General features: G+C 50.6%; 1 protein-coding gene across 1 annotated transcript in view; it reads right to left on the bottom strand.

Annotated features, from left to right (window-relative positions):
* The window catches only part of pard3aa (par-3 family cell polarity regulator alpha, a), a 350,702-nt gene that overhangs the window by 191,915 nt on the left and 140,713 nt on the right, over window positions 1–18,074 (bottom strand). The window contains exons 6-9 of the mRNA XM_080020374.1: window positions 11,064–11,179; window positions 10,334–10,417; window positions 5,401–5,526; window positions 91–339 (exon numbers count right to left, since the gene is read on the bottom strand). Coding sequence (XP_079876500.1) covers window positions 91–339; window positions 5,401–5,526; window positions 10,334–10,417; window positions 11,064–11,179 — 575 coding nt within the window. The remainder of the gene's footprint in view (window positions 1–90; window positions 340–5,400; window positions 5,527–10,333; window positions 10,418–11,063; window positions 11,180–18,074) is intronic.

Here is an 18,074-nt window from a genome sequence, read left to right as displayed (position 1 = left end):
CCAATTAGTTTGTCTCCCTCCGAGGGAGTGAAAAAGTGAAGGTATGGTCCCACCGTTTTCCGGAAAAAAAAATCTGAAAGCCAGACCCACTTGTGGTTGACGCTGCCGGGGTGCTGGCCCGACCGGAACATCCTGTGGTGCGCGTGGTCGGGACCGAGGGACACGCTGGAGCGCTCGCCGGGCTGCTCGTGGTCCTGGCTGAAGCGGACCCGGTTGCAGGGCGGCGAGCTCAGGTCGCCCGGCGTCGCCAGCAGCTCGTAGCGGCTCTTCATGGCGGCGGGAACCACGTGGAAGAGGATGAGCGGCGAGCGCATGGCCTGCAGGAAAATGTTCTGGGCTCTGGTGGAGGGAGAGGAGGAGAGGGGCGAAGGAGTTGGATTGAGTCGAGAGAAAGAAGAAACGTGAATTTGCTACAACTTGAAAAAGGGAACGCTAAAAGGCAAAAACATCTTTAACATTGATGAGAAATATTCAGTCTTCTACTGTTCGCGGGGCAGCAATAGACGAAGAAAGTCAATATCAAATATTTTTTAATAAATTCATCAAATGGAAAATGGTCCAAAAATGTGATCTTAACGCGGCTTAATGAGCTACTATTTCGATAGGAAAATCTGAAAATTGAACCAGGCATTGGGAGTCACGACGATGGTGAAAAGTTGAAAAACATGGAAATACAGAAGATAACTGAAGCAAATCCAGATTTGAGTGACACGGTTACAAAAGGGAGAAATAAAAGGGACATTCTCGGCCGTCTAAGGATTCGCGCTCATGTTTTCAGACCATTATCCGATATATTAACGGCTGAAATGTTTTATTTGATATCGATTTTACTCATCTTCTACAGGCTGTTTCTACATTTGATGCCTCACAACAGATAAAAAAAAAATAAAAAAAAATGCAATGTTTTTCCCATTAAGGCTGAAGATGTTTTCTGCCCCCGTTACCCCGTTTCGCATTTAAAACCTTTTAGTACGTCCAAGAGCGGTGATAGTGGCGCGGCCCCTTGCGGTCGCCTGCGCCGGCGCTCCGGTCCACTTTTGCACATTTTAGTATTTAGTACTGAAAACCTGTGCTAACCAGCTAGCCCCGGTGTTCACTACGATATTCAACATCTCCCTGGCTGAATCAGTGGTCCCGTCCTGCTCCAAGAGGTCCACTGTCGTCCAAGTCCCGAATATCGCCTCTCCTGCCTGCCTGAATGACTACCGTCCGGTGGCGAATGCTGTTCATCGATTACAGTTCAGCTTTCAACACCATAGCCCCCACCAGACTGGCTGTCGAGCTGAAGGAGCTCGGACTGAATACTCCGCTGTGCGCCTGGATCCTGGACTTCCTCTCAGCCTGGCCCCAGGTGGTTAGGGTGGGGAAGCACATGTCCAGCTCCCTCACCCTGAATATAGGATCCCCCCAGGGTTGCGTCCTCAGCCCCCTACTGTACTCCCTGTACACACGACTGTGTGGCCAGGTCCAGCTCCAACACCATCATCAAGTTTGCTGACGACAGCGTTGTCGTGGGCCTGATCACTGACTGCGATGAGAAGGCCTACCGCGAGGAGGTGGCTGACCTGTCACTCTGGTGCCAGGACAACAGCCTCCACCTGAACGTCAGCAAAACTAAGGAGCTGATTGTGGACTTTAGGCGAGGATTACAATTGAGGACGCACACGCCCTTGGTGATTAATGGGACTTCTGTTGACAGGGTGAGCAGCTTCAAGTACCTAGGAGTCCACATCACAGAGGCAGCGTCTTTACCACCTCAGGCAGCTGAGGAAATTCCCGGTCTCTGTGAGGATCCTCAAGTCCTTCTACTGTGGAGCGGTGGAGAGCATCCTGACAGGCAACATCACTGCCTGGTTTGGAAACTGTACTGCTCAGGACCGGCGGGCCCTGCAGAGGGTGGTGCGTTCAGCTGAACATACCACTGGAACTACCCTCCCCTCCCTGCAGGAGGTGTAGTAGCAGAGCCCACAGGATCATGAAGGATCCTCATCACCCCAACAACGGACTGTTTCAGCTGCTGCGGTCAGGCAAGCGCCTCCGCAGTCACACAGCGAGAACAGAGAGACTGAGGCGGAGTTTCTTCCCGCAAGCCATAAGGACTGCCAACGCTGAACTCGCCAGGGGTCCTCACTGAGCCACACACATAGGCTCCACTACCTTCTGTACTGTACCGCATACTGTGTCACTGTTCTGGGTTGTTCGGTGATACCGTATTGCTGCGCCGTACTGTTGTATACTGTGCTGTATTATCCCACAAACACTACCTCACTTTATTCACATGCCACTTTAATGCACATATCGGTATAAACATAAATAGCCTATCCCATATACATAAGTCTATCCCATATACGTAAGCCTATTCCCTTTATCTATTCCATTTTATTCCATTTTATTTTATTCTATATATTTTCATTTTATTCTATAAGTATTCGACTTACTGTATTATGTTTAAGGAATCATTTAGTTGGTCTAGTAGAAAGTGAGTGTGGGCAGATATAAAATACGTTGCAAAGTTGCAGGTTGGGACAAGGAGAGGGGGTCGAGGAGCCGCGCAGGACGGGAATCACGCGGGCCAGACGCCTACGGCGGCCAGCGGCGAGAGACGGGGAGCGTTTTGCCGGGGCTGCGCCGTCGCCGGCGTTTCCGCCTCCACATCTCAAGTGGATCAATTGGCTTTCGTTCGAGCCCGTGCGTTTGGCGGGAGACGAAAAAAACAAAAAGGGGGGGGGGGGGGGGGGCTCCCTCCGCGCGATCGACAGAGGAGCGGCGGGCGGATACATCACCACACCAGCGGCGGGCGTCCTAGACGGGGAGAGTGGGAGTCGTGAATCGTATAGAGGAAAAAAAAAAACAGCCGTCATTCCTCGCACGTAAAAACAACGAAAAAACACGAGGAAAACGTGTCAGACTGGGGGGAGGGTTCGGTGTGTCGGGATAAGGGGGGGTGGGTCTAGACGAGAGCTCAACGTCATTCCGGCAGACAAGCCTTGTTCGGCCTGTATCGCCGGAGACGCTTAGCATATAGATAGGCTGCGGCCCGTGGAGAAAGAATGAGAAGGAGGAAAGAAAGAAAGCAAGAAAGAAAGAAAGAAAAAGAGGTGGAAATGAGCAGCCGCAGCCCTTATTCCGTCGCCAAACAACCCCCCATCAACGCCACGCCGGCGTCCTTGTCCAAAATGACTTATTCAGACAGTGGCTGAGCTGCTTCCTCCTCCACCCCCCAAGCTTTGTGTCTCTGGTACTTTATAGAAGTCATAGACCCACAAAGAGCTGGTGTGTGTGTGTGTGTGTGCGTGTGTGCGTGTGTGTGCGTGTGTGTGCGTGTGTGCGTGCGCGCGTGCCTGTGAGCGCCTCGCACGTGCATATAATATATACAGCGGGCGTCACTCCGGCAATCAGCCACCAAGCGCGGCCTGATTGAATAATAAATTACTCCATCAATGCATCATTACATTCAGTTAGATTAAGCGCCCCCAAAATATTTACCCATGCAAAACAATCCAAGGAGATTGGGCCGTCACTTTGGAAAGTCGCTCGGCGCCGAGCACAATCAACACGGAGTGAGCGGGAACGACGGATGAGAGCGTAGATGGAGAGGGAGGGCGTGTGTGTGCGTGTGTGTGTGTGTGTGTGTGTGTGTGTGTGTGTGTGTGTGTGTGTGTGTGTGTGTGTGTGTGTGTGTGTGTGGGAGGGGGTGGGTGTTTCAGAAAAGTTTAGTTCTTTTCCCGCCTCATTTTATTGCAGCGCTCCCTGTCATCGTGTGCATTTGGATGCGTGTGAGGACTAGGTGTGTGATTTTGTGTGTGTGTGTGTGTTTGTTTTCTCGCTGGCGGAACGACACAAAACACCGCTCCCTTGTGAGTTGCCGCTTGTAAGCCTCTTTCACAGTAGAGGAGGTTTGAAAAGCAACCGGGATGTTTGCTAATGACAAATAAGTCATTTTCGTGGGAAAAAAAACAAAAACATTTATTAAATAAACACACAACACACACACACACACACACACACACACAAATCCCCGCAAAAACAGGGAAATAACAAACACCACTGTGAAGTACGCCAAACGCATTGGCAAGTTTGCCCTTCCCCGATTCCCCCCAATTTGAAAAACGGGACTTTGCGGCGATCTTGTGGCATGGAGCAGGTTTGGAGCGGCCGCACCAGAGCGACGTGAGCTCTGTTTACGCTTCAGCCAATCAGCCATCGGGGGGGAAACCTTGACTCAAAACCTTCCGTGACGGTTCCATGACCCCGGGCTCCCCCGTTAGCGGGAGTCGGGGGGCTACCGCTTCCGATGTGGAGGGAGGATGACAGGAGAGAGAGAGAGAGAGAGAGAGAGAGAGGGAGAGACAGAATCAAGCAGACCACCTCTGTTTGCTGTCTTGGAATAGCAGCCTGAAGTGGAAGCAATCTACTCCTCATCCTGAGCGCCGACACACACACGCATGCACGCAAGCACACACACACACACAGACACACACAGACACACACACACACACACACACACACACACACACACACACGCGCGCGCACACATGTATGTGTATCCGTGAGCGATAGAATGTCTTTGTTTAAACGGGGAAGGAAGAAGGGAATGAGGGGAGTTCCTGGATTACGTCTCAATCCCACTTGAGCAAGTGAAAGGCGAGCGACGATTTCAATGGAGCTGATTTACAGAGATGTCGGCTATGCCGGCGGCGTGGGGTCAGAGGGCTGCTGCATCTGCGGGGCGGGGGTCACGGCGGCCTATTACAGGAAGGCCGCCGCGCGCGTGTTTTATGATTTGGTTTCTTCCCGGGCAGGGCCGTATTGTCTCCACTCACTTAGTTCCATTCACTTCCTGACTGCCCTCCCTGTGTCGGTGTTACCGGGGGCTTCCGCTGCTCTGATGTATTGTACTTATTGTATTAAAAGTAAAAGCTCTTCTCATATCCAGTGCCCTGATGCCAGCTGCATTATGATTTACAATTGTTTTGATAACAATGCATAAAAATAACACAAAATAAATTAAGAATACAATGACTTAATAAAATAAAACACACACACACACACATACGGTATATGTATACTGTATATACTTTGTTACTTTCCACCATGGCTTCCATGTTCCATGTTCTGTGTCATGTGGTTTTGGTTGGACGGCCGTTGATGGAAATTTGGGGGCAAAATTCTGCGGAATTTTTTCCGCAGCTTCTGTGAAGTCGAGGCGTCTTGGCAAAAGCTGCAAGAAATTGTCGGCAAACAGACACTACAGCGGAGAGAATCGTTTGCCGTGAGCGCTCAGGAGATTCTGAGCCGTATTTAGAGATGTCGCTGACGGTTTTGGAATTCTCAGAGCACCGGTGTGAGTCACGGATAATTTGGAAAGTCACGGATAATTTGGAAGTCTTAATAACTCACTGTTCGAATCGCAGGTTGCGGATGTCTCCCCTGTTGATCCAGACGATGCAGTCGTTCTCCTGGAACAGGCCCTCCAGCTCCGCCTTCCCGCCGCACTCCAGCCGCTTGACCAGCAAGCCCATCGTTCTGCCAGACAAGGTTAAGACAAAAAAATAAATAAAGAAATAAATGCCGTGCGTCACGGACGGGGATGGAAGCGAGGGAGGTGCGTTTCTCTCCCATCCTCACTCTCTACATGCTGTTCCGTCTGAACAGCGGCAGGTTTACAATTCTTGGATAAGGTTTATAACAGGATCTCCCAACACAGACCCCCTAATATAAAAAACCCGATTCAACCCCCATCCTACTTTTTTTTTTAAAATTTAATTTCATGTATTTATCAGCAGCCGGTGGTAGTTTTCGTCTCACTTGGCTATATTTTCGTGGCAGAGAGAGCAAGCTTATCAGTGCAACACGTTAGGACCTATTGCGAAGGATTTGGTCCGAATTCATATCTGAACCGACGCACGTGTGGAGTTTTGCAGCGATATTGAACTATGAGGAAAAATTCGCCTCGAAACCTTCCAAGGCCTCGCGACCCGGCACCCCGGGTTGGGGAACCCCTGCTGCACATCATTACTGTGAACATGAAGATTGGGCAAAGAGGCCTTCCTGTCCATGTAGTTATATGACAGCTATTAATCAACATACAGAAATGTTGTTTTTATTTGTTTGAACAGTACCGTCATGAGGCAGGCGATCTGATTGGTCACCATTGGACGGCCACGTATAAGACGGTGACTCACTGGAAAGTTTTACCGATGAAGACTTTACACCTGAAAGTACTTGTACAATAAGTATCCACAGCGTCAGGGAATCCGGGATGAGATATTCCCCAAAACCCTCCCAGGTAAAAAACAAACAAATAACCGTCCTGTCACACTGTCTTCCTGCCTGTCCATCCGCGAGAAGGCGCCGAGAAGAGCTTTAGGGACGGCGCGACCGGCGTCGGCGACTCCCCGACCCCAACCAACACAACCCCGCGGGCGAAATCGCTGGTATCATGCGGTTTCAGAGACGACACCGAGGCCGGCTCAACGGGCTGGGGCTTAAGGCGTGAGCTGGTAGCGGTGAAATAAATACCGGAACAACAATACGGCAACAATCCGTGCAGCCTCAGCAGTCCCTTCGTAGGGGGAAAAAAAAAAAAGGCCACATTTACCTTCAATGCACGCGTGCGCGCAGACACACACGTACGCACGCACGCCCACACGCACACACACACACACACACACACACACACACACACACACACACACACACACACACACACACACACACACACACACACACACACACACACACACACACAACGCACGCACGATCCCCGCTACCTATCCCCTGACACCTTTTCTATATAAATACATCAAAAAGATCCGCAAGGCTTTTGGGCTAGGCCCCGCGGATAACCCGCCTGCGAGGAGATCTGACGCCTGCTCGCACAGCAAGAAAAACTTCAAGCTACAATCCTCCTTCTGAGGGGAATGATGACGCCCGCGGTAGCGAGGAGACGAGCCGGCGGGCAGATAAGCCGCCGCAGACGCATCCGTGGCCTCGCGTAAACCGACGGAGAAAGTTTCCGGGCGTCGTTTCGGGGAAAAATCCTTAATGACAAATAATAATGAGGAGTGTTGCGAAGGTGTTGTGTACAGACACACACCTGCACAGACACACACACACACACACACAGTGACTAGCGTGCACGCACATTTTGGAGTGCAAAATGAGCTCCGTGCAAGACGCAAAAAAACTTCCAACCATTTTCTAAAACAAGAGCTGGTTATTTCTTTCGTTTTGTTTTTTTGTTTTTTTTCCTCCCGCTCACGGATGTGCCGCGGCGCCCGGTGAGGATCTCTGCATCAATGGGCCGTGTGATGCAGAATTGTACTACCGTACCGTACTATTGTACCCAGCGCGGGTAAACAGATGGGCCACGGAAATGGAACTTGGGGACGCGAAAAAGTCCTGCACCCTCTATCTGTCTTTCGCTCTCTCCCCCTCTCTCTCTCTATCTCTATCTCCATCACACACACACACACACACAGCATGCGGGCTTCGCTTCCCGCCGGCCTCGACTGACCGTAGAAGGGGATCTCCGTTGGTGTCGACGGCTCGAAAAAAAAAAACGAAAAAAAAAAAACGGCTTCACGGGGGAAAATTACAGAGAGTGGGGTGGGGACGGGCGGGAGGGACTTCTGATTTTGGGATGGCGGGGCGGGCTCCGGCCTCAGCCTCAACGACAGCGGATAAAGCAACTCGGGGACTCAATCAAGATCCCAGCTTTGGCGCTTATCCCTCGATCGGCATTCAGAGCAGCAGCCGGGGACAATGAGGGATAACGCCACGTCTCGTGTTAGCGATCTGGAGGGGACGGTGGTTTGGTGAAAAGCTCTATCTATCATTCTGGCGACAGAAATCCCACCCCCCAACCCCCCACCTCTCTATCTCCCTCACTCAATTCCATCTCACTCTCGTCGATGGAATTTGCAAGTAATGCCTTTTTCTTTTTTTTTTTTTTTTTACTTATTTTCGGAGAGTGAGGAAACCGAAGCGACGTCAGCGCGTTCTCAAACAAAGCGCTCTCCGGGCGGCTCGTTTGGGAGGCACCGCGGAGCAGTTTGACTGACAGAGGAAGCGGTAATGTTGTCGAAAGCGGAGGGGAGGCGGGGGTGGGGGGCCTAATGGCATGGATGATGTAATGATGCCGTATTCTATTTGATTTATGTAACAGGTACTTTTTGGTTCCGCGCAAAGTGCAAAACGCTGCAAAAATAACTTGGATGAGGAGCCTCAGCTGACATTCATATGCCTCCTTGGCTGTTCATATAATGAACCAATCACCTCATCGTCTCATTATCGTGGCTTCGTGGGATATTTGGGTTGGAGCATTGCCTGCGGGTGTCACGGGACCGGAGGGACGTCCTAGTCCTCCGAGAAATGTTTTGTCGTGGCTTGAAGGGGAGCACCTGCTGTCTCATCCAGTGTCTTTAATGAAATAATAAGGCAATCAGACCGGGCTATACGGGCGCCAATTACGCTCGGCATTTGTTCGCCGTTCAAAAAAAAAAAAAAAAAAAAAACGGCCCGAGCGACGATGAGATTCCACAAGCGTCCTGTGAGAGGGGCGGGACGGGGAGGAGGCTAGGAGGTCTCCCCGCTCGTTCTCCCGGCCCTCCATCTGAGTGCCGCGGCGTCGGTGCAGTGAGGCGGAATATCAGCGGTGGACAGTGCCTCGGTTTAACTTTGCTGTTTGTCTGACCCCGCCGGCCCCCCGTCTAGACTGTAATGACAGCCTGCTCCGCCTAATTCTCCTGCGCCAGCAGCCAGCGCTCCGCGCGTGGGGGGAAGAGCTGGCAGGGCCATTAGCATCATTCTGCCGGCCAGACTCTCAGTCTTATCATGTCTGCGGCTAATTGAAGGCTCTGATAGCTATTAGTGTCCATCTGAGCTGATGTAGATGGAATTCGGCGGCCATGCGGCATAATGTTGCAACAACATCCAGTCGGGCGGTCTGGGATACGCGTTAGCCGGCGCAGGAGCTCGGCCCAGTGAACCTTTAAAACTGCAAGGAAAAATACTCTCTTTTTTCAAAGGTTGGAAAATACTCAAGACACTCAAGATGGACAGTCACTTGGTCCGGGGCGACGGGCCAACCTGGGCGTACCTTTCCGAGTCAAGGTAAATGGGGGAGTCGCGGTGACGGAGGGGAGCTAATTCGCCCGGGTTACGATCTAAATATAGCTTCCCCGACGCTTCCTCATGGACAGCAATGGGATTAAGGGCCAGCGATGCGTCGCCGCCTTCAATGACAGAAACCTGCTGTTGCCCTCGCGCGTCAGCCCATTTCATTTCCTCTCCCGTCCCCTCGCGCCCTGTCCTTTTTCACCTTCCTCCCGCCCCGCTCCGCCGCCGCGCTGTCCCCGCCCCTCACTGAGTAGGTGCTTTCATCTGGTCTTGGTCGCATGCCAGTCCCCCTCTTGGCGTGCAGATGAGCTTTTAGTCTGATTACGCTTGCCGACTCCTGCTGTCCTTTTTTTTTTTTTTCCTGAATACCTATAAACTCTGCTGCATCGAGGCCCCTACGTCGCCCCCCCCCGCGCCCCGTCGCCCCGACACCCGTCGCTAGTTAAAAAGAGAGAGGTGACGAGCGGCGCACGCACACCCCCCCCCCCTCCCCCCCCCCCCCCCCCCGAACGGAAGACCGGGGGTCTCGCTGTGTTGGGATGAGAGCGAAGGCCCTTTTTTCACGAAACCCTCAAGAAATGTTTCGGCGCAGTCGATATCAGAAGCGCTTTCATCCCTTTGTTAGGAATGAGAGGGTTATTTTTTTTTTTTTTCAACGGCAGAAACGGGACCAAAAAGAGGGGGGGGGGGGCAAGACAATGCGCGTTTGTGTGTGAGACCGCCTTGGGCGAGGCACATGAGACGAATCGGAAAAAGAACTCACGCAGAAACAAAACGCGAGAGGGAAAGAGAGAGAGGGGGGGGGGGGTTGGATAAAAGAAAAGGACGAGAGAGACGAGCGAGTGATAGGATCAAGGGGGTTTGGGGGGGAAACAGGAGTGAGGATTCGCCGGACATATCGGGAAACAGTGAAACGAACTTTGCCGGGCCCGGCGTGGGCCAGGCTTTCTCGCGTTCTCCTTTGCACCGTCTTCATCCATTAGAGAAAGAAACAGTACATATATTTTTTTGAACCAAGTCCCTCAATACTGGAACAATTTAAAAGCCCCCCCCCCAAAAAAAGAAAACAGCATAAATGTCTTGAAACGGACTAGAACGAGGCCAGAAAACACCCAGAGAAACAACATCATCCAACTGTGAACTGAAGTCAGTTGTACAGCAGCTGGTTTCCAACTGCTCCACTGTGAAGCCCCTTTTATTGGATTGTTACCTGACGTCCTGTGAACTGAAAGGCACCACGTGGATGCCCAGCGGTCCCCCCTCGTTGGACACCTCCACCGGCTTCAGCATGCCGCTGCGGAAGAGACGGATCGGTTGAAATCCCAAACGCCGGCGGGCGCGCCCAAGAAAAATACACATTTTTCAATTTTTTTTCCCCCCTTAACGTGCAGCTATCCATTTAGTGAGTCAGGCCCCCTGACCCCAGGGAGGAGGAGGGGGACGGGGGACGGGGGACGGGGGACGGGGGACGGGGGACGGGGGGGGGTCAATTACGGGGGCCCCGCGAGTGGAGGCTCCAATTAAGTGATTAAGATCAGAACGTGACAGTGAAGAAAAAGGATTAATTGAAAAATGTGCGAGAAGGAGGAGGCTCATTTGTTTGGATAAAAGACACGGCCAGACGAATGGAGATGGAAAACTGATTCATTTACTTACAGTGTGTGGGTGTGGGTGTGGGTGTGTGTGTGTGTGTGTGTGTGTGTGTGTGTGTGTGTGTTATTGACAGCAGTGCTTATCACCTTTGAGCGTTGATGGCGTGAGCTTTGTCACGTCATTTCCGTGTGTGTGTGTGTGTGTGTGTGTGTGTGTGTGTGTGTGTGTGTGTGTGTGTGTGTGTGTTTACGATTTCCCGAACGCCGTTCTAACACGGCGCTCCACATCCGGGGATATGGTGGGGATCCCGGCACGCGGGCGGAGCGGCGGGGCCCCGGTCGACTCACTCTATACTCAACACGGGGAAGTGGTCCACCGAGGAGTCCGCCCGTCCCACCGGCTCTATCCGCCCGTTCCTCCCCTCCTCTCTCCTCCTGAGCTCCTCTTCTTCCTCTTCCTCCTGCTGGGGGGGGGGGGGGGGGGTGGGGGGGGGGGGAAGAAAGAGCGGAACGGGATGAATTATTACATGTACGGGAGGGCGGGGACACACACTTATCCATAAAAGAGCCTGTCTGTGTCTGGATCGCTTCCTCCCCTCCGTCTATCTCCTTCCTTTTTTTCCCCTCCTTTCTCCCTCTTTCTCCCTCTCTTCCCTCATGCCTTTTAATCCAATTACCTGCGCGCTAGAGTAATGGCCCCCGCGGTCTAAATCAAACGGGGACTCTGAGCCACAGGACGAGACAGGAGAGGACATGGCTCCGCGGGCGGCCACGACCATCCCGTTTCGGTGATATCCAACCCATCCCCCCCAAACCCACCTCCGGACTCCGCCCCCCACTCCGCCGTCGACCGCGCGTGCTGAATTGGCCGGATTGGGCGGGAGTCTGCAGACGTGTGACCGGATTGCCTCGGCGCCATTTAGCAGCTGGGCGGTCGAAACGACCTCTCGGATAAATCTCATTATATCGTTATTTATTTTTCTTTGTCCGCAGCATAAACAACTGACTTCACGGACGGGAGCAGGGAAATCGGTAGAGATCGTCCCCTTCGTTACGGGAATATCTATTCACGGCCATTCTCAACCTTTTTTAATTTATTTTTTTATTTTATGTTTTTTAATCGAGGACCCTCAAATCGATACGTGGCAGGCCACCTTTGATAAGTTTGGGGGGTTTCCTGGACCCCTGCCTGCAGAGATTTTCGTTTGTTGTTCGACATGATTTGAGTCTGAACCTCCACGCCTGTCCATGCTGCGGTGACGGAGATAACAGTGAAACCATGATCACAACAGTCAGCACCGTGCGTTCCCTGTTCATACCGACGTCTAGAAAATGAAACAACGGCAAAGTCGATCTATTAATAATTTTGCGTCGGACCCTCGGCAACCTCCGCAAAGGAGATCCCCAGACCCCACGTTTAGAACCGCTGTTTTAGTGCTCTCCGCTTTGCATTTAAGATAAGACAAGATAAACCTTTATTAGCCCCACAACGGGGAAATTTACACAGTTACAGCAGCAAAAAGTGACATTAGAAGATAGAGAGCATCAATAAGAGTCGTAGTAACTAAAAGGAAGTACGAATCAGGGTAAGCACAATATAAATATATATAAATATATATTAAATAATATTATAAAAAAATAATAATAATATCATAATAATATTATAATAATATAACAATATAAATAATATGAATAATATCCATATTATTTATATTATTATTATTTATATTATTATTTCATATATTTTACAATTTGTTGTTGAAATTTAAAATAATATTTCAAATTTCAACATCACAGTATCTGCAGCACTTCACGTTGAAACTTGTGCAGATTCAACCAGAATATCTCAGAGTACGACGTTCCCCGTCTGAATGGCTTGGGGTGGACATCTTCTGAAACAGCTGTTTCCTGACTCGAAACAGAAACGAAGCTCAACCAAACCAAATCCACTGTCGATTCGTGAGTCGTGACGCAATGTAAAAAAAAAATTGCCAAAGCAATACGATCATAGTTCCTCTCCCGCTTCGGCTGCAAACAACAGCGAGGTGCTTTGTCTGGAATAGGCCTCGAAGGCCATATGTGGGGTTATTTTCGCTAATACTCCACATCTGTTGAAGACATAGTATTTGTGTACGTTTGGCGTTCATCTAGTCAAAGAAGAGACGAATATTGCGCGGGCAGCTGGAGACGAGAGGCGCTTTCAGACGGTGGGCTCTGTTCATCCCGCCGCCGACACCCGCAGCCGGCAGTCAAGGCTTCGCTATGTGGATTGTCGCTTAGACCTTGGTTGGTAAATGCCATTCCATTGTGCTTGTGTGTGTCACCGTCCAGACGGCGCTCTTTCGGAAAGTCTGCTGAAGCGCTTTGTTAGTCCCCGTCTATGACCATGGCCTCCTCTCTCTCTCTCTCTCTCTCTCTCTCTCTCTCAAATGTCAATTTAAAATTCCCCCCAAATAGGTTGCCTGTTTCTGCGCCTCTTTATGGAAATGCATTCAGTCCTTTTCAGGAGCCGGCGAACCTCGGCGACCAAGTGGTGGTGTCACGATAGCAACCCCTGGCCCCCTCCCCCCGCTTTTGTATTTATTAGGGGGTTGGGGGGGCTGTGAGGGTTCATGTCACTGGATGGAGGCAAGCGTCACTGCCAACATTTACACCAGCTGAGTACCTTATGGGAACCCCGCCCAACACCACCCGACCCAACCCAAACTGGTGTCATCCATTTAGTAATTTCCCCCTGCGTGCGTCCTCTTGATAACGAGGAATGCCCTGCAATACAATGCGATTCCAAAAAAAAACAAATAAACCCTCCATGTCAATGGGCGCCAACACTGCTTTGACGGCCTTTGATTAGATGTGAGGGGCGGGGGCGGGGTTCCAAGGCAGGTCGCGCGGGGCAAGGGCCCTTACACGCAATACCATCTATTGAGGACCCCCTTCGCTCTGCTTTTCATATATGGTATGAAAATGTCTCCCGGGGCCCAGCATTCCAGTCCTCAAACCAGGCCAAACCATCAGGGAAAGGCTACGCCGCAAAAGGGCGCACGGAATCATTTGAAATCGACCCAAATAAAACAATTTCAAAAGGCGGAATCAATCCATGCCCGAGTGGTAAATACAGGCTCACTTTGGAATATTTTGGGGTGCCTCTTCGACCCATTTGTCTCACCCACTCTCTCTCTCCGTCCGTCTTTCCAACGCTTCCCCGGCAACAGCAGTTGAAGGCTTTTTGCTTCCATTCCTGAATGTCTCAATGTCTGTCTTTGTTTCCGTGCTATGGTCTCTCTCTCCTCTCTCTCTCTCTCCTCTCTCTCTCTCTCTCTCTCTCTCTCTCTCTCTCTCTCTCTCTCTCTCTCTCTCTCTCTCTCTCTCTCTCTCTCTCTCTCTCTCTCTCTCTCTCTCTCTCTCTCTCTCTCTCTCTCTCTCTCTCTCTCTCTTTTAGCACCTCTGTCTCCCTCTCTCACTCTGTCTCTCTCTTTCGCTCTCAAAACTCCGGGGAACTAGACTCTCAGGGGCGTCAGGGTGAGATGACCCCGCCTGGAGCCTGGAACCTGGATCCTGGACCCTGTCCACAGCCAAGCCTGGGCAGGCAATTTTGACATCAGGCAGTGGAACCATTACATTATTCAAGGCATATCTTAAAAAAGTGAGACAAATGAGAGATTTAAAAAGCGTGTGTGTATAGGTGGAATAGAATAGAATAGAAGAGAACATATTTATTGTCGTGGTACAAGTACAACAAAATGAATCCTCTGCATTTGACCCATCCTATACCGAGGAGCAGCGGGAAGCCACAGTACAGCCCCGTGGGATCAACTCCATCTCTTTTGCCAGCACCGCCCCCCACCCTCCATATATCTATGTGTGTTTGTGCGTGTGAAGGGGTAAGTAAGAGCTGTGAAAGGGTCAGAGAGAGAGAGAGAGAGAGAGAGAGAGAGATCCGGCAGACAGGGAGGGAGCAGCAAAGTGCAGAGCCTTGTTTTTCAAAGCAGAGATGATGGAGGTAGGTGGGGCGGTGGGGGGGCGAATGTGGCGAACAAGGAGAGGGAGGGAGAAGAGAGGAAGAGAGGGAGCAGCTGCTTGGTCACAGTGACAACTCTGCACACATGAATGTAAGAATACACGCGCACGCCCATACACAGGCTATAATCATATTGGAGCATAGCGCCTTCGGGGTTGAGCTGTCAGCCTCCATCAAACACCGTCCTCAAGGAAACCTACTGTACACGCGCGGGTGGGACCGCCTGATTGTGTAGCCCAGAGAAACTGTATGTCACGCCATTAGCTGTGGGCGAGTGCAGTGCGGGGATGGGGGGGCCCTCCCTCCTGAGTCTTCCATGTCAGAGTAGAGGGCTTAACAAGGACAAGTTCAAAGGTCGCGGTGGGCGGTGTGCGGAGGGTTCCTGGCCACCGCCCCCTTCTCCACCAGACCCCGGGACCACATCTGTGTGACAGCTTAATGCGTGGAACATGCCTCCGTGTCAGACCGTGTCACACGTTTCCCCTCACAATGGGCCCTATGTTCACGGGAACAGAACAATGGAGGCCCTAAGAGCAGGATGCCGTGAGGCCCAATACGAACGAACGAGCGAAAACACAGTGGGAAAACACAAAGGAAGCGGGCAATTTATCCAAATCCATTTTTTTATTTTATTTTTTTTTAATGGCTGTTGAAATATTTACAAAGACGCTGCGACCCCACCCCCGACCAATCTCCCATTTCCTGCTTCGGGGCCGTCTACGAAATGGGGAGACGGTAATTGCGCGAGTTGACACACGCCCTTTATGGAAACGTGAAGACGGCCAAAGGTAACAAACGGCGCCGACTTGTGAAAAATAGACTGTTCTTTCTCCGCGGGCGGAGGTGGAAGGTGCGGGCGTCGGTGAATGGCGCAGACTCAGGCAAACTTTCCCCCTCGCTCGCAAAGATCGGGACAAAGAACTTGGACGCCGCACAGTACCTCGAGGGTACGCCGGACCGGAGGTGATTCCCCAGCGCGGCGGGACCGCATTGACATCGACACCCTATTAGTCTGGGGTCCGTTGACCATACAATGCATTTACCAAAAAGTTTTCCCGTCTCAACTCGGGGGCCGGATCGCTCTCGTTTAAAAATCACACGGCAGTGTGTCGCGCACAACAATGTCGGCTTGTTGTCTGCCCTTTATTTCCCAGCGAGCGAATCCCGGCTTGGAAGTCACGGACATTGTTGTCCTGTTAAAACATAAGATTAGCAAGGCCGGCCCCCGCCATAGATTGGGTGGGATTTCGGCAAAAAACACTGTTTTCATTATCCGAGTCACAAAAAGGTCTTTATACCCTTCATATCCGTTCCTTTCCCAATGAACCGCCATTACGGCGAAATTAGGCCGCGAAACGGTCATCGTGATTAGATTGGGCATGATCTCACTCTTACCGTTTACCCTCTTGCCGGGTCGTTAACCCTTCCCTCTGTCTCGCTCAGGTCTCCCCCACCCCACCCTCAAGTTGCCGGGACATCTGCATTAAGTGAGCCCATATGTCACGCTAACTGGGAATTATGAGACACTTATTTACATTTATGTTGAGACGGAGGAATGGGTAAAAAGGGCACAGCCCGGGGGTTAACCTGGTTAGTGGATAATGACAGGGTCATAATGACGTCCTTTTACTCCATCAACCCACACGTCCCACCCGACCAGCCCCCGTGAACACCTAGTGGCTGTTATCGCGATGCATAAACCGGTGCAACCTCAACGTGCAAGCTCATCTTTTTTTTTTTTTTTTTTTTTATGATCATCAGCGGCACAACGACTTTCATGCGGTGTTCATTTCAACAGAGAGCCTCAATGGGTTTGTTCTGTCATTTTGTAAAGGATGGGATATCCGGGTTGCGTTAGTATGGGCCCCCACACCCAGCAAATAACAGCAAATTCAATATTTGGTAATTGGGCGCAAAACTGTTATCTCTGTCCTGCTCTACCGGTCCTCAAACGAGTTCGAAAAAGCCTTTCCCGATGTAAGTCCTGTGAGTCATATTGCTTATTTATTGGCCGAAGACGATCAATTTCCTGACCTTAGCAGAAACTGCCGACATATCATCTATTTTTTGGATGCCTTTGTTTTTCGATCGTTAGACTAAGCGTTCACAGAGCGCACATTTCTCTCAATGCGCACGACGTTTGAAATGCACCTCTAACTAGACGCGGGCGCTTCCCTCTCACACAGTTCACGGACGGACGGTCTGAATCCTCACAACGTGTTGTAAACACGATTATTAATACAGTTTCAGGCTGCGAGCGGTCTCCACTTATTTTTAATTCAGCTCATCATGTGATGCGGCGACTATTAATAATAAGGGCCGAGCTGGACCCACCCCGATACATAATGGAAACCTTTGCTTCTGCACTCTCGGACTTTGGATTTGTTGGATTTGGATTTTTTTTTTTTGATGTGCAAAACAGAAAGAGAGAGTCTGCAATGAGGGGGTGGCGAGAGGTGCACCCGCTCGAAGGCCCGGTACCAAATGTACTATTCCTTTTGACCGTGAAAAGAGGAAGCCTCATATATTAATGTCACGCTGGATTTCTCCATTTCTCAAAAAAGTTCAGCCCACAATCCATCATTCCAAAAAAATTAAAGTTTTTTTTTTTTGGGGGGGGGGGGGTGAGTAAGTAGGAATAGATAATTGGTGAGTAAGTAGTAATGGTCAGAAAAAAAGCTGGTCAATAGGCCAACTTACGACAAAACAAGGTAGGGAGCGCCTGAAGAATATTCATACATTTCTGTATTTTATTATACAGCACATTGGGGTTTTATTTGTGAGCCAGAGAGATTGGCCTGTCAGGATATTGCATTCCCGGTAGGTTTAGTTAAATATATTGCCGCTTCCCTGCTTTCTTTAATCAACAAAAATGTTCAGCCTTTAAATCTGTCCTTCCTTGTTTATTTTTTCCGTGTGTGTGTGTGTGTGTGTGGTGTGTGTGTGTGTTTTTTAAGACGGGGACTAATGGTTCATAAAAGTTTTGGCGCATGACGTGGATTTACTTGAAGCCGATTAGGTGGACAAACAGGTTCCTTAATGCTGTTAAGAAAATTAGATCAGGGACGAGAGTGAGGTTGCGTTTGTCCGCGTCGGGGATGCCGGGGTCGGGACGGGAGTGTTCGCAGGCTGACATTTGCAAAAAAAAAAAAAAAAAAAAAAAAAAAAAAAAAAACAGACCGAACTGTCTCCGTCCCTCCGTCTCGCGTCATGTCGATGCCTTTGACTTCCTTTGTCTCTCTGTCCTCTCTCCTTCTCCTTCTGTCACTCTTTCCGGCTCCTTCCTCTCTCTGTCCGTCACAGACTTGCTGTGTCCGTGTGTGCGCGCATGTGTCATGTAT

Source organism: Zeus faber (genome assembly GCF_960531495.2).
Source record: "Zeus faber genome assembly, chromosome: 19".
Classification (NCBI taxonomy): domain Eukaryota; kingdom Metazoa; phylum Chordata; class Actinopteri; order Zeiformes; family Zeidae; genus Zeus; species Zeus faber.
The sequence above is the reverse complement of the archived record's forward strand: the minus strand, read 5'-3'. Positions and strand labels throughout refer to the sequence as shown.